Source organism: Kryptolebias marmoratus, linkage group LG4 (assembly GCF_001649575.2).
Source record: "Kryptolebias marmoratus isolate JLee-2015 linkage group LG4, ASM164957v2, whole genome shotgun sequence".
Taxonomy (NCBI): Eukaryota; Metazoa; Chordata; class Actinopteri; order Cyprinodontiformes; family Rivulidae; genus Kryptolebias; species Kryptolebias marmoratus.
The window spans coordinates 7,919,496-7,943,066 of record NC_051433.1 but is presented as its reverse complement, the minus strand read 5'-3'; the positions used below and the strand labels follow the sequence as shown (position 1 = coordinate 7,943,066).

At 37.6% G+C, this 23,571-nt stretch overlaps 1 protein-coding gene across 2 annotated transcripts; it reads left to right on the top strand.

Moving 5' to 3' along the window:
- Window positions 1–458: 458 nt before the first annotated feature.
- Window positions 459–15,838, top strand: znfx1 (zinc finger, NFX1-type containing 1). 2 transcript variants are annotated; one of them, XM_017408640.3, is made up of 19 exons: window positions 459–979; window positions 1,841–1,897; window positions 1,998–2,752; window positions 3,218–3,452; window positions 3,601–3,950; window positions 4,105–4,284; window positions 4,547–4,653; window positions 5,115–5,353; window positions 5,649–5,825; window positions 6,094–6,242; window positions 6,426–6,569; window positions 6,659–6,773; window positions 7,204–7,433; window positions 8,097–8,236; window positions 10,105–10,237; window positions 10,863–11,030; window positions 12,296–12,406; window positions 12,585–12,680; window positions 12,774–15,838. In XM_017408640.3, the coding sequence occupies exons 2-19, from the start codon at window positions 1,858–1,860 to the stop codon at window positions 15,210–15,212; spliced, it is 5,808 nt and encodes a 1,935-aa protein (XP_017264129.2). In that variant the 5' UTR covers window positions 459–979; window positions 1,841–1,857; the 3' UTR covers window positions 15,213–15,838. The 2 variants fall into 2 exon arrangements, with proteins under 2 accessions (XP_017264129.2, XP_024860045.1); XM_025004277.2 differs by having other exon boundaries at window positions 1,992–2,752.
- Window positions 15,839–23,571: the final 7,733 nt, after the last annotated feature.

Below are 23,571 nucleotides of genomic sequence, written 5' to 3'. Positions count from 1 at the left end.
AACAAAATAAAAACAAAACAAAATGATTTGAAAACTTAGTGGGATATACTGTAGCCTATATACAACATAAAAAAAATCCAGGGCGATATATTAAAGTGCAAGTGTTTTAAAAAACTTTTTGACTTCACAAAAAATAAGAACTTAAGGACTTTATCCCACTGTATAAAGTTAGGGATGGTTTTAAAGAAGCAACATTTATTGTGTATGTAATATTTGGCTAAAAGGAGAACATTATTTATACCAGGGGTGGGCAATCCTGGTCCCCAAGTGCCACTATCCTGCATGTTTTACTTGTTTCCCTGCTCCAACACACCTGATTCAGTGGGTAAATCACCTCTTCATGTTCTGCAGGAGCCTGTTAATCACCCATTGATTCAAATCAGGTGTGTTGGAGCAGAGAAACAAGTAAAACATGCAGGATGGTGGCCCTCCAGGACCAGGGTAGCCAAATCCAGAGAAGTCAGTGTCATGGTCATTAATGAAAACACTAAAATGAACCTCTTGGATGGTTATATCTGTTTAATGTGCCTCGAATTTTCAACCTTGTTATCTTCATAAATAGCACAAATTTGAGACAATGTTGTGCTGACATAAAAAAAAAACTACCTCAAACATTGAGGAGTTTCGGCAGCTTCAGCTTCAGCTGCTCCTCTGGAACTTCTCAGGTATAGTTTTACCTGCGTGTGATCAGTTGCTATTTACTCTCCCGTGTAAACAAATCAGCCAACCCGTCCGTCTCATCACGCAGTCATAGTTTCTTGCCCTGCAGTGTCCTCTAGGCGTGGTTTGTGTTTCTGATCAAACGAAAACGAAACCTATAGAAGCCTTTAAATAGCTGCCGCAAGAAGCCAGTCAGACCAAACTGAGAGACCTCGACTGGGACGTCCAGGAACTGCATTTAACTCTGAAAACAAACGGACCTCATCTGGAAAACTGTAACAAAACTTATTATTTTCTTGCTGAGAAGACTCTCGTCAAGGTTAGTTCCTTTCCCTCCCTCTATTTGTTTCGTTATTATATTTTTTGTATAGATATATAGATAGGAATTAATTCATTTTGTTGCATCAACAGACAAAAACACAAGGACAAGCTGAGTATGATCATCAAGACAGTTTAATATATTGACAGCTGTACAAAAATGTTTAAATGACATTAACAAATTTATCTTACTTTGAATAAAACTAGATATAAACGCATCATATTAATGGCAGGTCAAAGAATAAAGAATGCGGATATAACAGTAAAAAAATGTTTTTTAAAGAAACTATACTGTGAATTTATAGATTGTTAGGTGAATACTATTGAAGCCTTGGGTGTGTTGGCTCAGTGAAAATACAAAACATTATGTTGAGTCATAAAAAGTTGTCATTCGTTTCTAAGAAATAGAAACTTATTGTTTCAGGGAAGAAGAAGATCCAGCAGGGGGCAGACTTTTCATTTGCCAGAGTCAAATTCCTACTCAGTGCAGACTCAAAGCACTGGGCTTTGTTTAACAATTTTAAAATATTTAAAAGTCTTAGAGTCAACAACTACTTGTATGTACATTTAAACATACAAGTCACATAAAATGCCCTTTTTGTCCAAACACTGGAAAGACACAAATAGAAAGTTTGCTTTGATTTCCTCTCAGAGCATAAAGTAAAATTAACTTCTCTTATCTGAGCTCAGACTTCCTGTGAGCTTGCAAATCTGAGAGGAGGGGAACTGAGCCAATTACAGTAATTTACAGAACATTTTGTTATCTATGCTTTCAGGTTTTTAGGGGCCTAGTGCAGATATTTGTTGTCCTTCATGCCTTTTTTTTCCCTGAAATGATCAGTTTTACCAACTTCCTTTCCAGTTGACACATGCAAGACAATGGAGGGGCTGAGAACGGGGAGAAGAGGGACTCATAGCAGTAAGTACACAACATAACATAATCAGAAGAGCAACACGCATCTACAGTTCAATGTGCTTTTTTTTCAGTGTTTACTATATGATTGTTTTATTTCTTACAGATACTGGCCAAAATGAAAATGGCGGTGGAGGAAGACGAGGAGGTGCACAGGGAAACGGCACGAGAGAGCAAGAGGACAGAAGAAGAGCACAAAGTCAAGGGAGCAATCAAAGATTTGCAGAGAGACAGAGAGGAGGAGGAGTAGGGAGAGGAGGAGTAGGGAGAGGAGGAGTAGGGAGAGGAGGAGTAGGGAGAGGAGGAGTAGGGAGAGGAGGAGTAGGGAGAGGAGGAGTAGGGAGAGGTGGAAATGTAGGGGGAGGTGCAGGCATCCAGAGATTTATTGCAAATGGTCAGCCTGGTGGAGCTGAACGAGAAGGTGAGCGAACAGGGCCAGCAGGGGCAGGTGTAGGGAGAGGAGGATACAGTGGGGACAGAAGACAAGGCAGGGATGAAAGAAGAGATGGTGCAGGCTCGCATGGTCGTAAACTGGGTTATAAAACACTTGAGGAACTCTCCAAGGAAGAGCCGTCTGTTGTGGCCATTACGCTCTCCTCACACCCCGGCCTTCAAGCACTCCTCAGTGAGACACCATTGAGGCCGGACCTAATCCAGCTCCTCTGCCTGGTGCTGAGCAAAGCCTTTACTTCAAGGACAGACAGAAGTACTCTACAGCACCTGGCCGGCATCATAAAAGATTCAGTGTTCTTCCACACCACCCTGCTTCACCATGTGGGAGGCATGGTGTCAGAGTCCAACCCTGCCCGCAGAGCACAATACTCACAACATCTGGAAAACATCCTATCTATTCTCTCAGAGGTAATGCCTGTTTGAAAACACAAGCCATTTAGGTTAGATAAATGATAACTGAAGGAAAACTCCCTGCAAACTGGCTCTTCAGAGGTTTTTTTTATTAAAAGATACAGGCTGAAGTTCCTAATGCACAAAGTGGTCTTTAGCAAGTGAGTAATGATTCTGTGAAATGAAAGTTTGCTCTGTAGGTTAAATGTTGTATTTGGAGTAAGGATCATCTGTGAAAATAGTTTAACTAACTCTGCAGTTAAGTATTTGAATAATTTACCTAAATGTGACTAAACCACTTTACTCCTATGGGATACTTCAAATTACATTTGCTGCCTTTTATTTAACTATTTAATTTTACATAATTGAAATATTTATGCATGACCTTCATTTTTCATGTAATGCTTTTATATTACAGTGGATGTGAATTTGTCTTTTACCACTGAAGGCTTGAACTAACTGTTCTCATTACATGCTTTTTAGGTGCTCAGTATCTTCCCTGCAAGCTCTGTCAAAGCTGTGAGTATGTTGCTGACACTGCTCCAAGCCTCTGTCAACAGCCTGAGAGCATCGGGTGTGGACATCTATCCTCATACAGAGGACAAAATGGAAAACCTAAAAGGCCTGATAGAGCACCTCCAGCAGAGATCCAGGGAGGGAACCCTGCGCTCAGACAAGGACACATACGCACTCCTAGCCACCGGTGGTGACAACCCAGGTAATAAAATAAAATGAAATTCAAAAAAATATTGTATTCCTAATCATTTTTAACACCACAGTTAGCTGGAAAACCTTTCAAGAGGTCTAAAAGTTTGAACAAAGTTGAGATATTTGAATGAGTGAAACTGCTCGTGTTTGTGACCCAGCTGAAGATCAACAGGATTTCAGGACCATACCTCTCTACCCGACTCCCGAGGAGTTCCACCAGAACCACAAGCCGTTTCTCAGACCCAATCTCACATTGAAGCGATACGAAAACGTCCACCTCTATCTCGATACTCACTTCCGGCTGCTCAGAGAGGACTTTGTTAGACCGCTGCGGGAGGGGATTCAACAGCTGCTCCAGAACCAACTGGACATGGGAGGGAGTGATAACCTTGTGAAGACGAAGCGCTTCGATGACATCCGGGTGTATTTTGACACACAACTGGTGGTGCCAAAATGTACACAGACTGGCCTTGCATACATTGTCAAGTTTGACGTTCAGCCACTAAAGGTTAGGATCTCAACTGTTTGATGTTTAAGGACATCATAAATGATGTAGTTCAGCATACACCGTGTTCCAATATATTATAGTTTAAATCAAAAAGTAAGGACCTATGTGATGAGGTCTGTTGAATAATACGTTTTTGTTGTTGTTGTTCCTTCAGTTTGTGCGCTGGCAGAACTCCAAAAGGCTGCTCTTTGGATCTTTGGTCTGCTTGTCATTCGACAATTTTGAGAGTTTCCTCTTCGCCACAGTTTCAGACCGAGACCCTAAACAACTGGAAAAAGGTCTGGTCCAGATTACTTTTACGGAGGAAAGCAGATATAAGTTGGCCAGAATTCAGGTGATTTTTTTTTTTTTTTTAATGCAAGCACATGATGTTCAGTCAAATGCTATTAAAGAAGCATGCAGTGAGTCACTGAGTTTATAGGCACACCTAGCTGAAGCACTGAGGAAATATTCTAACACTGTATGCTCAAAATATAAAAATGGTATGGATAAAATAATAGCTTCAAAGAATATAACTTTACCTACAGAGTAGTGTATAACTTTAAAAGTAGATGGCAGAAATGGAAACCTTTATATATTTTGTTTTTGTTGAACAGACAGATCAGATGTTTCTGATGGTTGAGACCACTGCCTACTTTGAAGCCTATCGATACGTTCTTGAAGGCTTAAAGGAGATGAATGAGAGAAGCTTGCCCTTTCAGAGGTAAGGGTGTTTACAAGTGTGTTACATGGAAGTTTATATATTCACACACATAATTTTTATTTTGTTTGTTGATCATCTGTCTCTCTCACCACAACATTTAGGCTGTTTCTATTAAAGCAATTACACAGGAGTCATCCGTTTGTCACTTTGTCAGTCTTTACATGTTATTTTGTTTACGTCTGATGCTAATGTGTGTCAGTGTTGCAGGAAAAATACTGCAGCCTTACTTATCTCCTTCCCCGACAAACATCTCCATGTTTCCATGTTAAATATTTAATTGTACCCAGCTTCACTCGGGGTGTTTGGAGACCACTTCTGCAGCTTTTTCAAGTTTTATTTAGCTCGAGCTCACAATTAAAGTAAACTTATGTACCTTTTTGGAGGAATGTAAGATCTGTAAGACTTCAATTAAGAGATTTTTTTTTTGAGAAGTATATGAAGAAGAATTTTTATGCTTTCAGGTACATTGTGGAGTGTTCCACAGATGTGAGGCCTCCAGCATACCTTAGAAAAAAAGATGTTTATGACCTATCATCTGTTGCTGACCCTGACTACAAAAGCAGCATACAGCCTTTTCACAGCCTGGAGCCGGAGGCCTGGCCTAAAATGGAGGAGCTGGGCATGGATGAGTCTCAGTTAAGAGCCTTTCAGCTAGCTCTCACCAAGGAGCTGGCAATCATACAGGGACCTCCCGGGACTGGTATGAAACTAACAAGCTTTGACTGATAACATCATATGTGAATAAAATGTTTAAGAATAAGATTAAGTCTATATTTGTACAAACTGAAAACATAGATGCCCAAATAAACCAAAAAAAAGAAACAGTTTCCCATTGCTGCAGAACTGATTCGGTGATCAAGACTTTTGTGGTGCAAAAGATAACTAAATATTGAAGCCTTAGGGTGTATTTACATCCTTGTAAGATTACAAAAAAACACCAAATAAAATGTATGCAAATTCAGTGTTTTTCTTCTTTTTTTTCCATCTTTCTTTAGGAAAAACTTATGTTGGCCTAAAGATTGCTCAAGCTCTGTTGACCAATCAGAAGCTTTGGAATGATCTGCTTAATGTGCACTTTTTGGGTGATCTGGGTCATTTGAATGATGAGGGTGGCAAAGCTCCAATGCTAGTTGTGTGTTACACCAACCATGCCTTGGATCAGTTTCTGGAAGGTAAGCTGTGAAAATGGCATCAGAACTGTTTTTCATTCTATTTAAAATAATCAGTCCAGTTTCTTGTCAAAAAAATAAGTGTGCCCATTATAAATTTGAATATCTAAGATCACTAGGAAGCCAGAGAACTTCTGGTATTTTTCCGTGTTAACTAGTGTGTGTCTGAACCCCAGAAATTAAAATTTTTGGGGTTCAGAATTCCACTAAATTTCAAACAATCTTCAGGGTTTTCACTGTGGTCATTTGGTTTGACTTGGATTTTATGTAGGTATTCATAAGTTTCTGAAGAAAGGCATTGTGCGAGTGGGAGGTCGCAGCAACAGTGAGGTCCTGAAACAATTCAATCTGCGAGAACTGAGTCACTCACCTGACTTTAGACGCTCACTGCCGCCTCACCTCCGTACTGCCTATGGTCAGGTGAGCTCGTCTTGAAGCAGCACTGTGAACCGTTGACCTTAGTTTGACACTTTAATGTACTTTACATTTCTTTATCTTTTTTTATAACAAGAAGTACCAACATAACCAATTTTAGTCTGCTATGTTAAGTTTTTCAGAGCATTCCACATATTCTTATCTAACTTTCCCCTTTCTGTTTTAAAGATCTACAGGGAGCTATGTGACCAAGAAAGGGTGATCCAAAACCAGAGTATGAAGCTGGAGTGTTCTCTGAAAGGTGTAATACGTGAAAGCTTCTTACAGAGGTTTATTTCAGACATACACTGGGAAAGTCTCAATTCACTCCTTGTGAGTATTTAAAAAAAAAAAAGGCAAATTTTATATGCAAGCTACAATCAAAAACCAGTGTTAACTTATCAATTCGTAATGGTTTGTAGAGAAACCCTGAGTTTGGGTTCTGGAACAAGAAGTTCAATTTGATGATGGAGTGGTTGGGTCTGGGATTAACTACCTTCCAGCAGAGGGAGACAGAGGATGCAAATTCAAATGAAGGTTGGTGTTTTATTGTTCGTGAAGCTCCAGTGAAACAGTGGAAAATTATTTAACAATTGGTTTTATGATCTGCTAAATTGAATGCTTACAGGTTCCAGAACATTAAGGCGATAATAAAAATCTAAACTTTTAATAGCTTCGGCACGATTCTGTTCTGTTACAGTAAATAAACCAGCACCAAGTTCAACGAGATAATTTCTGTGTGGAAAACCATAAACCATGGGATGTACAGTTCATAAATATGTGCACTGTACTCATATATTGAATCTAGACTGAAATTGTCTGTACTCACTTGGTCTTTGGGATTTCTGATCTTTTTGTTCCCTAAACAACAGTATACGTTGTCAATGAAATCAAGAAAACTATGCTTCTTATCTGTATACAGTGAGATCGAGACAATTTTCATGATTCAATGTGTTTCCTATGACAGAGGAGGCAATGGAGATTGAAGAAGACCTCATTGAAATTGCAGAGGAAGCAGAACTGATTCAGGCAGAGCGGATGATTGAAGATGACTGGACAATTGGTCCCAGAGTTGGCAGGGATGACAGAAAGAAAGGAAACAAGGAGGAGACTGTCAGAGAAGTGGAAGAACTGATGCTGGCTATGAACCTGGACAATGTTGACATACAAGCCGAGAAAAGTGAAGAAGGATGGGAGGTGACAATCTTAGGATGTTAACTTGTGAAATGTTGCATTCATCTAACATTTTAATAACTAATGCAATGCTATTTACATCCATATCTTCCTCATGGCACTTTTTGTTTTTCTCTTGGTGCATTTTTTTTAATTGGCATGTTACTGCTACCAAAGTCACCCAGTGGTAAGGCCTAAAGCAATTAGCAGAAATGTAAACCCTGTCACTTCCTTTTGCAGACATGCATTCTTATGTGGGGCCCCATACTTCTATACCACTGCCAGCAGTTACAAACCACTCAAGGGACCATTTAACAGAGCAGTCTAGCACTAACAATGTTTTGAGTGCTAAATGCAATCAGCAGACTTGAATTAAAGTTTTTCATTAATTGAATGCAGGAGTTAACTGTGGTTTCTAATGGAACCCACTATTGCAGCATTATGTACTTCACTACCACCACTGTTGGTCCAAATACTTCAAATAAGTTTCTGTCTGTAAATGAGCTGCCTCTAACTTGCCATCACTTTAAACTTTACTTATTGCCTATAGTGTATGACATGGACTGCAGAGCACCATCATTTTTCTTAATTAGAGAACAATAAACCAGCTAATGTATAAAGTTAATCCCTTACTTTAATAAACTGAAGGCTTGAAGATTAAAGTTTGTCCTGTTTCTATCGACAAAGATTCAACCAGAGCAGAAGAAAAGGATGAAGAACAAAATCAAGAAAGAATTGGGGAAGAGTACAGCTATGACTGAATTGGAGGAACGTAACATTTTCGATGTGTGGACTCTTTCTCTGAAGGACAGATGGAGACTGTACCGGTAAGTCTGCGTCTGTAGTTCTTTATCTTTTGCTCTTGATTTACCACTTTCTCAACTGTTACCTTCAGCAGCCTGTCCCGAGAAGATTTTACTTTTTTTATTTTATTTATTTTTTTTAGCCATCCTTCATTTTAGATTCTTACATTATTCTGCTTTCATTTATTTTTATTCCCTAACCAACCTTGGCCTGGTAGCTGTAGTGTATTCCCAGAGTGTATAATTAAGTCAACTAGTCAGCAAAATGTATCCCAGGGGATCGTATCACCACAGAGCCAAGATACATTTCCAAGTTTCTGTTGCTGTAAAAATGGGACCGTGGGGTCAAAATGATTATTAAAACTAGCAAGTTTCCAAATTTTCTTCAAATATGCATATTATGTATCTTTTTGTAATTATTTAATTACTATACAGTACAATGTCATCTGTAGAGCATTAACTTTTTGTTCTTTTAAATTTATCCTAACATTATTATTATTATTATTATTAAATTTTCATATTATGGCTCTTAGTATTCCAGCTAATGCAAATATTGTTCTTTAGCCAGTACTTTGTACTTTGCATTAAGTCATTCTACATTCTACCCCATTCATCAAATATGCACTGGATTTTGTAAATGGCTGACATTGGCCACAAATGTTGTCTTGTGATCCTCATGCAGAGCACCATAGGTTTTATAAATTTAACATCAACGAGACGGTTCAAATTTTCTTTTTTGTCTAATAAATCATCAGTGCAAAAAATGAGGAGTAGTAAAAATCTACAATAAACCATTCATTTGAGCCTCTATGAGATTTTAGAAGTTTGTTTTAAACAGAGTAAATCTGCTCTGATATGGGTCCTTATATCATCACTCTCAAGAGCCACAGATCATAAGCTGAAGAATGTTGTCTTTTCCAGTTAATGAATATGTCAGCTGGCTAGAAGTGCTGCAGTTGCATTTTTATGGTAATTTAAAATAATATAATCAAGCCACTTAGCACCCCAGAAATTCCTATCAAAATATTTCTTAATTTGCAAATATCAGCCTAAAAGCAAAAGTCCCTGAACAGTTGAGCAACAAAACAACTACATTTGAGTCATTCTGGAGTAGATTTAGAATACAATTTGAATAATATATTAAATTAGACTGTTTCACATATGAATGAAAAAATATCTATGCATGCAGTGATGTCTTCCTGAACTTACATTAGCCCTTCCACAGAGATTGTATCCTCTTCAATATCCCCAAGTTCCTATTATGAATAATGTTATACATATTTTTTGAGTCAGTGCTCTTGTTAATGAAGCTAAAATTAGTTATGTCAAGTCTTTGAGAAGGGGATTTGGGTAGCATGTACATAATAAAGTAGATGAAAATCAAAGCAAAGCTACAGACCTGAAGGCATCTAAAGTAATGAGATTTAGTCAAATCGTGAACCTGGGTAATACAATTAAAAGGGGAAAATTTATTTCGGTGTCATAACAAAACGCCAAACATTTTCACCATCAAATCCATCGTGGGATAGTAAACGCAAAATATTTTCTGATTTTGGATTGACATGTTGATAGAATATCAAACAGCCAAATTAAAATTTAAAATTGGGTGTTTGGGTGCATATTTTTTAAATCAATCTTTTTAAAGGGGACACTGTGACTGAAGTTTAATTCTAACTTTGTTCATTGAACCTTTTTAATTATTCATATTTTATATTTTTCACTATTAAGCTTTTCAGTTTTATCTGCCCACTAATTAAAAGGAAAGTTGGGTAGACCTAATCTAACTTTAGCCTTTGCTCACTCTTATGTTTGATTGAGTCTCGTTTTTAAGGCTTACATATATTGGCCCAGGATTTCAGTGTTTTCCTGTGAACTTCTTTTTATGTGTGCAGATTGTGGGTGACACGCTACAGGATCGAGCTTCGTACAAAAGCCCTGGAGTCGGAACAGGCCTATCAAAATGCAGTGGACAGACTGGCTGATGTTAAACGAAAAGAAAACCTTCATGTCCTAAAGAAAGCAACGGTACAAAATGACTGGGCTGTTTAAAAAGTTGGAATAATGTTTTAGAATGAATAGGTTGTTTTGTCAAAATGTACAACAAGGACATTTAAGTGATTTTCTTGCCATATGCTGACATTAGTTTATTTGATCTGTGAGTACAGCTTCAAAATTTTGCTCTTAAATCCTAGTGTTGGTTGTGTTTAGCAAGGCAGTCAGACTCCAGGAAGTCTTTGTGTCAAACAAAAACATAGTTTTCCCATTTTATAACATAGCCAGGGTAACAGGTTATGTTCCTGTTAATGAGCTAAACTAACCAGCAGCTAGGTTTTGCTTTATTTTTAATTTAGACATAAAAATATGTAAATATTACTAGCAACTAAAGTGAGAATGAAATTGGGAGCATTAGTTAAAACATTGGTGTTTGGTGTGCGTTTTTGATTTGAATGAAAATGACCGTTTGATATCAAGTACAGCAGCTGATCTATTGGGAAGCTGAACACACAACCTCCCAAAATCCTAGTTATGTTTTTGTTTTAATAAAATTTGCTATCTGAGATTGGTAAGGATAGGATTACAAGTTACTGAGATCCTCAAATGAGTCATAGCTGAGGGTATAGAATGTTAAAAATATATATATTCTTTCCAGGTTATCGGCATGACAACAACAGGAGCAGCCAAATTTCGTAAAGCTCTGCAAGAACTAAGTCCACGTGTGGTGATTGTAGAGGAGGCTGCAGAGGTTCTTGAAGCCCACATCATCACCACGCTGAGTCAAGCATGCCAACACCTCATCCTCATTGGAGACCACCAACAGGTAGGAACTCATCTGTACAAATCAGGGAGTTTCTTGAACCCTTAGTGGTTCGGCAGCTTATTAAACTCTGCATCTCTATTTTATGCACAGTTATGAACAAGTCACTGTAGCTTAACTGAAGTTCTCCCAGTTTCTAGTTCTGGTGAAATTTACAAGCATGGCATGTTTCAAGTTCCCTTATCCCCACATTCTTTTTTGTGTTCTCTTTTATAGAGAATGGCAAAAAATAAAATAACTGTTAAAAAACAAAAGGAAAAAGCAAGCTAGTCATTACAAGAGACAGAGGAGATTAGTGAGGAGTGATATTCTGGACATCAGTAGACTATTATACAACAACTTGTCAGGGCCTGCCAAGCACATATGGGCAGGCAGCCTGTCCAGCAATCTGTGGCATGTGATCACAACTACACACAGTTCTATCACATGTCTAAATATTCTGTCTTGCTATCATCTTACTGTGTAACTTCTGCCTGCTGTAAACTAATATTTGCATATTTTACCCTGATTATTCATGGATTTGTTCATGTACAAATTTTGGCAAACCTTAATTCAGAGAATTTAGAAAGTAAGAAAACAGATCTTTGAAAAACAAATAAAAGGATCGAAATCAGGCTTTGAAATCAAGTGTTTCTGAAATATATTGTAACTTTTTGTTAATTTCTCTTGTTGAAACTTCAGTTTGTTTAACATATTGCAACTTAATGTGTCAGGCACATTTTATCTTGGCTATATGTAACCAATTAGTGAACAAATTATTACATTTCAAATTATTTCCTTCAGTATTCTGAGCCTTGTTTTTGTGAGAAACAAACCTGAATCCATGCATGTAATAGAAGTGGATGGATCACACTTCCCAAGTAAAATAAGCTTTGGCATTGTTGCGCTATTCATTAATCGCAGGTTTGGTGTTGAATTGAGTAGAACACAACGCCTCACATTTTTACAAAATTTTGTCTTGCCTCCTCCGCACCCCTCCCACATACAATACTTGCACAATCACACTCTGTCTTCTAGCAAAATTGGGTTTGCATACACACACACACACACACACACACACACACACACACACACACACACACACACACACAGACAGTTAAACTAAAACACTAAGGCAAAAACGCAAAAAAACATATAGATATATGTGCAAACATTTTACACACGGACATATTAGTAAATGCTTTATTTAAATACTAATATATAAAAACTTGTAAAAAGAAAAGTGTAAGAGCAAATCAAAAATGTATGATTTATCTTTTTCCCTTCAGCTGAAGCCAAGCGCTACTGTTTTTGAACTTGCTAAGAACTTCCACTTGGAATTGTCCATGTTTGAGAGGCTAGTGAACATGGGACTGCCTTATGTGAGACTCAACTACCAGGTTTGTTTTTATTGAATTTATTAATCAGCTTCACTGTATAAATAATGGCAAAGTGAGCAGAAGCTGACTTTGAGAAACAGAGTTTTCATTTGTGTGCATGTTATATCCTACATTAATTATTGTCTGTTGGAGATTGCCATGTTCATCTGTATTTTATTTATCTGTATTTGTTCTTAAGCATCGTATGAGGCCTGACATTGCCCGTCTTTTGACTCCACACATCTACTCAGAGTTGGAGAACCATCCCTCTGTTTTAGAGTATGAAAGCATCAAGGTACTTTTGTGTTTTCTCTCCTACAATGTATATTGAGCTAAACAAATACACAATATTCTAAAATGTTTTAGTTTTTTTTTTTTATCCCTACAGGGTCTTAACACAAATGTATTCTTTGTGGAACACAACCACCTTGAAGAACAGATCAAAGATGGAAAGAGCCATCGGAACAGCCATGAGGCAAAGTTTGTTGTAGCACTTTGCCAATACCTTCTCCGCCAAGAATACAAACCAGAACAAATTACTATACTCACAACCTACACTGGCCAGCTCCTCTGTCTACGCAAGCAAATGCCTGCCAAAGAGTTTGCAGGGGTCAAAGTACACGTGGTGGACAAATATCAGGGAGAAGAGAATGACATTGTTTTGTTGTCTCTTGTACGTAGTAACACACACGGTAAAGTTGGCTTTTTGAGCATTCCCAATCGTGTGTGTGTGGCCTTGTCACGTGCCAAGAAAGGCTTGTACTGCATTGGCAATGGCGAGCTCCTGAGTGGTGTCAAACTGTGGAGCAACATCTTCCACACCTTGAGAGAGAAAAAGCAAGTTGGGAAAGCTCTGACCCTGTGTTGTCAGAATCATCCAACTCGACAGGTCGAGGTTTCCTGCGCTGCAGATTTCAAACAGGCACCAGAGGGGGGCTGCACCCAGCTTTGCCAGTTTCGTCTGGATTGTGGTCATGTTTGCCCAGGAGTCTGTCACCCCTATGACCCAGAACACAAAGAGTTTAAGTGTAGCAAGAAGTGTGAGAGGATTTTATGCGATCAGGGACACAAGTGCAACCGTTTGTGTTATCAAGCTTGTCCAAAGAAATGTGCAGTGAAGGTTGAGAAAATCATCCCTCAGTGTCAGCACAAACAAATGGTTCCTTGCCACCAGGACCCAGTAACTTTTACATGCCAAGAGCCTTGCCAGAAGATGCTCCTTTGTGGACATCCATGTGACTCAGCCTGTGGAACATCATGCACCACAGAATGCAATGTGAAGGTCACCTTACAACTTAAGTGTGGACACAGCCAGAAAGGTGCTTGCTATTACAAAACAAAGACAGAGCAACCTGAGTGTAAAACCCAATGTAAGCACCAGTTAAAATGTGGCCACACCTGTCCTGGTACCTGTGGAAGGTGTTACCAGGGACGCTTCCACAGTCCCTGCTCTCACCGATGTGAGCGTTTTCTGATTTGCTCTCACAAGTGTATGGAGCCTTGCACTCGTGACTGTCCCCCCTGTCAGAGGCCTTGTGAGAACTGCTGTGTCCACAGTAAGTGTATGAAGCCATGTGGGCAACCATGCGCTCCTTGTATTGAGCCGTGTGCCTGGCAGTGCCCTCACCAGAGCTGCAGTAAACTTTGCCATGAGCCATGTGATCGTCCACCGTGCACCGAACCTTGTGAAAAGACCCTGGAGTGTGGCCACCCATGCATTGGTCTTTGTGGAGATAAATGTCCAAGCAAATGTCGGGTTTGCAATCCTGATGAGGTGACTGAGATTTTCTTTGGCACTGAAGAGGAACCTGACGCTCACTTTATTCAGCTAGATGACTGTCAACACATTATTGAATCTACAGCCATGGATCACTACATGAGGTTGGATGAAAACAGACAGGAAGAGCAGGTGGCTATAAAACTAAAGGAATGTCCCAAGTGTAAAACACCAATACGTAAAAATCTACGATATGGAATACACATCAATCGCAGTCTGGCAGAGATAGAGATGGTAAAGAAGAAGATAAACAAAGGGCAACCCGATATTGAAGAACTGAGGAGTGCCCTCCAAAATCAGTGGAAAACGAATCTTCCCATTTGTGAAGTACATCTGGGAAATGAGTACATGGAAATCCAAGTCAAACTAGAAAAAAAATACCTTACAGCCAATGACCTCTGGATCGTGGAAAACAAAATAGATTTTCTGACAAGAGTTGCAAAACTTCTAAAGACTAAAGAAGAAAACATGTTATTCAGTGATGGCTACAGGTTTTGGAAGAATGCCTCACAGTTCGTTGGTTGGCTCAATAGCAAAAACCAAAAATTCACAGACCAACAGGTATTTGATTTGCAGAGAGAGCTACAAAGACTTAACCTCCTGGCTGAACTCAATGCCCGTTGCCACAAGGCAGACAAGATGGAACAAACCAACAAAATGCAAATTGAGGTGCAAGAAATCAGACATGTTTTGGAAATACCTGGCCAGTTCACAGAGCAAGATCAACTGAGAGTGAAAGACGCTATGAAGAAACTGAATGAAAAGTTTCCACTCACAGGCTTGGGGATCAGTGAGAAGGAGAGAAAGATGATCGTCTCAGCAATGAAAATGCCTCCAGGACACTGGCACAAATGTCCAAATGGCCATGTGTATCTCATTACTGATTGCGGAGGGGCTATGGAAAGGCGGACGTGTCCTGATTGCAATGCTTCTATTGGCGGACAAAACCACCGACTGGACAGTGGCAACCAAGTTGCTACAGAAATGGATGGGGCACGGCATTCTGCTTGGTCTGAAGCAAATAATATTTTAAACTTTGATCGCTTTTAGCTCTAAAACATTTCAGTAAAGTTAGTTATTGCCTCGGCTCTCAAATGCAAAAAAACATTGAGCCGCATTGAGTTGACATAATGTAATTACATGTTTAAACCATTTAATTTCAAGTTGAACTTGTTTTCTCTACATGTTCCCTAAACATTGTGTACCTAAAGGAACATTTTTATAGCTTTATGTTCAAAATGGATTATGTAGAATACCCAGTGTGAGACCATTGTTCTTGGATAAAATGTATTTTTGAAATTTTTTTTATTGAATTTGCTGACTGATGTGATTGTTATAGTATTGTGAATGTATTTTGCAATAATAAACCTAGTGAAATTTAACTTTTCAACATTTGCTGTTCCTAAGTCATGGGTTCTGGTTTTAAAAAAGTTTTTTTCTACTGAAATGCTGTTTATGTTAAGTCACAAAACAGGATATGGATGGAAGTGTGGTTCTTGAGCGGATGGAACTACTTTTATTGTCAGTAAGTGATGTGTTTAAGAAAGATGTTAATAACAACTGTCTTGTGCCCCAACAATAGGTGGCAGTAAAGCACTGTAATTAAACACACTGTGTCCTTACATTAATCAAGCTTGTCTGTGCATATGGAATAATAAAATAAATGCTAAAAGTAATTTTTTGTCTTTATTTCTTAAACATACTAATATATAACATATGTCCTGGAAAAGCTATGTTTAAATAGAAATTTGAAAATTGTTATTTAGCATGAGTGGAAAAGTAATACTCTTCTTTTGTGTGTTGTCTGTGAACATCACATTAAACTAGTACCGGCAAGAGTTAAAACATTTGCGCTTGCAACTGGGTATCATTGACAATGAAGCCAGAGAAACAGCCCTGAAATAGCTCCCATTTCTCTTCACTATACAAGACTCCCAGTCACTGGGTTTCATTTTGGTGTGTTGTAACAGCTTGCATCACTTTATTATATGATGAATGTGTCCCTGTCACAAACCAAGCTCCAACGCAAACTTTGCAGTCAGGAGAGGAGGGGGCAACAAAAATGTTCTGTCAGGGAAGCGTTAAAATTTAGCAAACTCTAAAAGCTGGCCACTCTTTCAGTATTTATAGTATTCAAGCACAAAGTTGAGGGAGAGCTGATGAAAGGCGACGCTGGAGAAAAAGGGTAATATCCTACCTGGTGGACTGACTCATCTATCATGTCAAGTGGCCTTAAAATATGCTGCTGTCAGAGATTCCACTTGTGTGCTTTTGCAATAAAAACTACCTAGTTGCCCCAAACCCTCTAATGTATAATGTATGGTTTGATAGTGTCCATCTTTTGTAAAGTGAAATAACTGCAACAATGTTTAGCTAAAAAAAAGAGAGAAGAAAATATGATATCTATACACACAGTTTAGAAGTAAAAATGCAACTTCCATATATGATGATTCTTTCTGATGCAAATACTTTCTTTTGTGTGAAAATTTAGTTCCAGGTATATAAATCTGCATACATAACAATGTTTCAGTTTATTATGCAAATTAAAAGACGATAAGAAACATGCTGAGCTGCACAATTACAAGTAAAAAAACATTTCTCTGGAAGAGACATGACCTAATCTGGCCAATGTACAATTCAAGATATTTTATGTTTGGTGTATATTTTTACTAGATTGTGCAGGATAAGTGAATACAAAATGGTTTTATTTATCTCTAGTTAATGGTAAGATGTGATCTACTGGTTAATTTTTTTATTACAGTCTGAATGAAAAATGAGCTCAAAGAAAATGCAAAGTAAACTTTAAATGATGCTATCATTCAGACTCTACTAAATATTAGCATATTACAAGGAAAAAAAGTTTGTTTTGTTTGACAGCGCCTCAGCAAATAAAACTGAAGCTTCCTTGCATAAAACTTTCAAGGACAATTGTCGGTATGAATACAAATTAAAAGATCAAGGGATCTACTGTATTTTTAACTATAGTTTAAAATTAAAAATGTCAGAAATTGAAAACAAAAAAACAAAAAACAGTACTGTCTATGCTACAACAGCAACCAAGTTAGGTCCAGTCTAAAAGATAACTGAATGTGCATTTATATGCTGCTCTCATACATGGCAGATTCTCATGCTTTGTCTTCTTTTTCTAAACATATTTTGGTTTTATTTCATATCATATTATTATGACTTTTTATTAATATAAAACAATAAAATGTTAATTATATTTCTAGTCCATTTCATTCTATCAGTTTCACCTCTTTGCATAAAAAAATGCCAGAAGTAAAATGCTTAGTAATAATCTATTCCTGAAAAAATAAAAGCACCACAGCCCGTATATAGAGAATGAACTGTTAGTATTATGCTGGCTAAGGGTAATGGCTTTGTATTATCAGAAAATTGCTCATTAATTTTCCCTTAGAGGATTTTCATCAGCACAGCAGGTTGCGCTCCAGTTTTTCTATGTGACAGAAACTGCGTGATGCAATGTCATATTGTAGCTCGAGCATACAGCAGCCTTGCTTTTTTGGCCAAAAGATCTAAAGCAAACTTACAAAAAACATTAGCCTTTGGTATCATGCAATACCTTCAAGCTTCCTCATGTGCTCTGAACTATGTGTCTGTGTTAAATTATAAATGAGTGGTTGTTTACATGGTTGTCCTCCAGAGAAGTTGTCTTTTAACTTGGCTGCTACACTGCATAATTACAGCTTGCTTCTGCATATAAATTATGGGACACATCTTACAAATTGAGGGAATTAACCAAACATTCCCTTTAAAATACTCGACTAAATGCCACTTTTTTCTATCTTCACATCCTATGATTTTATATTAAAAAAGTCCTCTTTCAAGAGACTCAGTCTACACTTTGAAGTTTAATGTTTTTGCCTTCAAACAAGGTGTGAGGCCACCAGGAAATCTTTTCAAGAGGCTGCCTCCATTCTGTAAAAAAAGTTTGTTCAGCACAAGTTTTGATGAAAGAAAGGACAGCAATCACAATTTCATTAAAAATCTCAACACTCCCACTGGCTGTAATTTTCTCCAAATTTGTCTGCAACCTCAGGAGTTTGTTTCTTACAGTGCAGATTTTGGGGGCTTTTTCTTTTTATAAGCAACAGTAGCAAACTCATTTAACCACAACTTGCCTCCTGTCCCTGTGTGGTCATCATTCTTGCAGGTGCCTCAGCCTCTGTTAACATGTTGTTCATTTCCCGCCAGGTTTGACTATTTCTTATCAACTTGACCAAAGAGACAGAGTAAACCGCACAAAGAGACAGACCGAACACTAAGCAGAAACTAAGTCACGCAGGCATTCAAGAGACAGAGCAAGCAGAGACAAAGATAAAATCAGGGGGAAAATAGTGAGATTGGAAGGGCAGGGGATCTAGTAGACTGATTGACTGATCTGTTTTCGGGCCACTGGAGACTCTACTGATATAAGAAAGAAGACCATTGCTGGAAAGATGCGATATAGAAAGAAAATAAGCCAGATTTGATATGATGTGAATAGACTATTTTGACCGATCTTCCTCTCCACTGGACCAGCGAATGTGATGTAGAGAGAGATATTCAAGCAGACAATAGGAGAAAAATCAATATCAAAAGAAAAAAAAAAGGAAAAACAAGATAAATGGTGAATGGGAGATAAAATAAAAGTGGAGGTAAAATAAATAAACAAAAAAGTAACAAGAAGAGAAGTGAGTTTGACATTTCTATATGAGGTTGTCAGATTTACCTATATTGTCAACTTGCCATTATACTATAGTAGTCTTCCAAACTTTCATTAAAGAAGAGTGACACCAACATTACAAAAACTAAATCAAAAGCTGGATTTATGCCATCATGTCCATGTAATTTGATCATTTAATTTCCAACAGATTCTCACATGAATTATGGGTTTTATAGAAGTAAATCTATTTTCAGATGTCAAACCATTTCACTATGTGTGGTCTTCTGTAATCCAACTATGGGACAAAGTTTAAAAGTATTGAAAAGTTTTAAAGTCTATCTGTGTGAGACACATAACCAGCACTTTTAATTGATGCTTAATTGCAGTGTGTATAGCAAATTAATATCTTATTACCTTGGACCTCTCTGGAGATACTAGCCAGGTACCTCCTCCTGGGGTGTGTGTCATCACATCAAAACTTTGATTAAGGCAGTGGGACAAGCACAGACCCTGATCACATTTTTTGTTCACATTCCAGGCTGATTTAAATGTAAATTCATTTTTATTTCAGCTCCTCCTATCTTGACAGTGTCTTGGTAAGTGTAGAGGGAAGCTGAAGTAAAGGGGGTATTCTGCCAAGGTAAGCATATTTAGTTTATGAGGGTTTGATTCTAAACTAATTTAAATAACTGTGTGGAAGCCAATTTGGTTTAATTGAGCTCTGCTCCTCTGAACACCTGCAACTAGATTAGTGACTGACATTAAGTTGTTTTGCTGCATTGGGCCTCCAAGTGCTGCTCTTGCTGCTTCATAACTCAGGATTTACCTCCAAATATTTAATGCAAGACCATATGTGCTTTGCAGAATGTGCAATGAGCTTAGCTTAGTGCAGAGCAGCAGAGAAATATGGCCAAGAAAGGGAAAAATAATACTCAAGCTAATCCATTCTACTCTCCTGTGCCTGAGTGCTATGACAAAGGTGCTTTATTACCATAACCATCAGTGTATTATTATCGCTATGTATTAGGGCATCTCAACATCGAGCAAAGCCCCAGCAAGCCATGACAGGAGTAAAACAAACTATCTTCCTGCTCCATCGAGGGAAGACATTAAGCAAAGATGTACTTTCCCCCAGGCACCACCCCAGTGCAGCTAAATCTGCCAGGAAAGTTGAAGAGGTATTTGTGTGCGCACAAACTGACACACTTGCCTACCCACAGCTTTTTGTCAACCTGTGCCGATCTATCATCAGTGAACTACCAAACTCATTGATCCACCCCGATTCAGAGGCGCAGTATTAGTGCAGGCAAACCTTCCTGATTTTTTTTTTTTTTTTTTTTTTACTGCCATGCATTAAAGCAGTTGTCATTACACCTCTTTATGCCAGGATAAATAGTATACAGAACTGAATGTTCATTGATAGACAAAGATTTCTCTCTGAACAGATGTATTTTTAAATAAAGACATGGGTGAGAGAGGAAAAATCAAAGAATATTGTAAGAAACATACTTTCTTTTTGGTGATTTTACTATTGTTCATCATAAAAGGGGTGTTACAGGTCACTTTTAGTGCCCCTGAGCTGCACTAACACCCAAACACTGCATTTTCTGTACAACATTAACTCTCACTTAAATGTGGTTCATTGACCAGTTACACAATGCACTCATGAAGAAATTTTCAGCCTACTGTGAACGAATAGACTGTATTAAATGAAGAGCACTTCAATCTGAGAAATGAAGCCAATTTAGCTAGCTGACACCTCCATTCTACCTAATGACCAGCAGGGGGGCCAACAATTTAAATAAAAAAAAACCAATTATGTTAATTTCAGGGAAGGGGGGAGGGAGGCACAGTAGCTAGGTGGTCAGGTAGTGACCCCTGCTTAGGGTGGACTGGCGGTGGTGGGGGGTTTTAAATTTCTCAGGAAAGATAATTCTACATCTGTTAAAATTTCAGTAAAATGTTAGGGGTTCCTAAATCCCTTGTTTCCAGTTGTGCTTTGCATGATGCAGTTTTGTTATGGGTTTAAAATAAGAAGAATGTAAGATAAGATTTAGGGATGAGTTACTCTTTTACCGGTTTCTTTTGTTTACAAAAAATGAATATAATGTCTGATTTTAAAGGACAAAGATAATGATTTTCCAACTGTTTAAACACGTTTATTGAACATCTATGTTTATACCACATGAAAGGTTTTCAGTAAGCAAATCGACTAGCCACTTAGAAATTTTATTTTGTATAATTGCAACTTGCATCACACTGAGCTGGCTGGGTAATTTCCAGTAATGGGTTTACAATGGCATGTTAAAAAAAGAGATAAGGTCATCCTCTTATCGTTCTCAAAAAAAAAAAAAAAATTAAAAATATTTCTTTTTTCTTTGTCCAGGGCTTTAGGATGGTCAAGCAGAATATATTTCTCAATAAAAAGCAAACGATAGTCTGCTGGATAATTGACAAAAGGTCTTGACTGACTCTCTGATCACCATGAGCATCAGAGCTGATCTGAGGACAAAGATTAAATGACTGACTACAAATTGCAATAGATTAATTTCTTGTTTATTATTTTCTCGTAATTTTATTGACATTCTTTAAAGAAAATAGTATGCTTCGTCTAGGTATAATTTTATGTTTATGATCTCCATACTTTTACACTAAATGTGAAAAATAAGATATAAACATATTTAAAAAATACATTTGACTTATTTTACAGTCCATTCCACAGCCAACACTATGTCACAAACATTTCATTCAAACATTTATTAATTAAAAGTGTTGTGTCATTTTTCGACCAAGTATGATCCCTTTAGAGTTTAATTAGCACACAGCTTACATTTTGCTGATATAGTCTTTCAGCAGCTGTCTTAATCCTTGTGACTGCACCCAGCAGTGTTCCAGGACTCAATGAAGCCATGGGTTTTGTTTGTCTTATAACTCAGAACAAACTAGATGAGATTACTTTATGCAAAACATACAAAAATGAAATAAGGACATTTAGAGTCACCAAACCATTCACAGGCCCCTTTAACAGCAAAGCTAGTCTGCTGTTGACCTCAAGGCTATAGCCCTGAGCCATTTACAGTGTTAAACAGATTTTAATGAAGTTTTAAACAAAGTTATTAACCTATTCATTCTCCTTCTGATGAGACATCAAAGTCTGAAACTGACCTAGTCAACATACATTTGCTAAGTGTATTGTTATCAATAAACAGGGAAACTATACTTCATATATTTTGAACAACATGAGTGTTTTATAATTGCATCTATGTTTACTATGCTATCAGCTGCATCAAGAGTTAAAATCACAGTGAAAACTGAATCTGGACACTTAAACTCAGAAACTGGAGTTTGAAAACATATTCTCCTAAACTGAATTATTCTTTGCAAAGAGCCAGCAGCTAATATCATCTTGTACTTTTAAGTGATAGTAATTTTGTGAAGATTACATTAGATTAATGCTAAACTGACCACTCATTTGCTCACTTATGTGTTAAAAAGAAATCATGCCAGAAGAATCTTCTGTCTAAATCTTTCTTAATCTTACCACTAATTTAAACTAGATAAATTCAAATAGATATGTCTGATATTTGGGTTTAGTATCTTTTGAGACAAAAGGTGTCAAAAATGCTTATATGTGGGTGTTTTCTACTGTGTTAGATGTGTGTTTGATAGATGCCTTTCAACTTAAAGTTCAAACTGATCTTTGTGTTGAAAGTGAGCATTGATCAATACGGTAATGTGCAGCTTCAGAGACTCAGTTTTCAGATTAATACAGTTAATACAGCTTCAGATTAGTTCATTATCTCAAGATAACAGATTCATGAAGGATTCTTTTGAAGAAAAAACAGAGAAAAAAGACACTATTGTTCCTGTTGACCAACCGTATATTGTACAACAGCTGAGAAAACGTCTGGTTGTGTTTCCACATCACATCTGCCAGTGGCCTTCTGTTCAGTTTATAGCAGAAAGGGAGTTCAGATATGTCTACTTGTATCACTTCTCAGTAAGCTTTAGCAAGTGTGCCTGTTCCTCTCCCAGCAGGGAAGAGGCACCGTTGTCTTGTTCACACTTTAATGCTTTGCTGCGTTTATTCAAACGCTCGTACCGTTGTGTCACCTTAATTCCTCAAGCTCATCATGACAAATGCAAAACTCTGAATTACACAGAATCACAGGTTATTTTCATGTGACTGAAGAGGATATTTATAAATGAAACTTCAGTAAAAAGTTAAAGATGTATTTAAACCAAAGTAGCACAGGTTATATTCTCACCCTATGCGCAGTCAATCTACTGAGCCTAGAAAAACAATGAATCCCTGCAGTAAAACTTCACTGGAGCTGCTTGATCGTCAGAAACTTTTATTTGTAGACCTCAATCCTTGTAACAATAATGTGCTTTGGAGTAAATAAATAATAACAATAATAATAATAATCAAACATCCTATAGTGAAAACTTAGTGATTAAAGGGTTTTTAAAAAGAAACAATTTTGTAAACACCTCTTGTTTAGTGTTGACTGTGAGGAAAATCATTTCTTTTGGCATTCTGCAAAGAAACTATATTTTAAAAGACATGTACAGTATGACCCAAGGATATTTGATAATATTTAATACTTTTTCCTTTATGCGTTAAACTGATGAGCAATGGTTAGCTCTGTCACTTCACATCGAGGTTGCAGGTTCCCCTCCCAGCCTTTCTGTGTGGAGTTTGCATGTTTTCTCATGCATGTGTGGGTTTTCTCCAGGTAC

Excerpts from the sequence above, each read along its gene's own strand:
- znfx1 (XM_025004277.2), top strand. The coding sequence starts at position 1,858 with ATGGAGGGGCTGAGAACGGGGAGAAGAGGGACTCATAGCA. Across the intron at positions 8,237-10,104 it reads GACAGATGGAGACTGTACCG|ATTGTGGGTGACACGCTACA; the intron begins GTAAGTCTGCGT and ends TTATGTGTGCAG. Across the intron at positions 12,681-12,773 it reads TAGAGTATGAAAGCATCAAG|GGTCTTAACACAAATGTATT; the intron begins GTACTTTTGTGT and ends TTATCCCTACAG.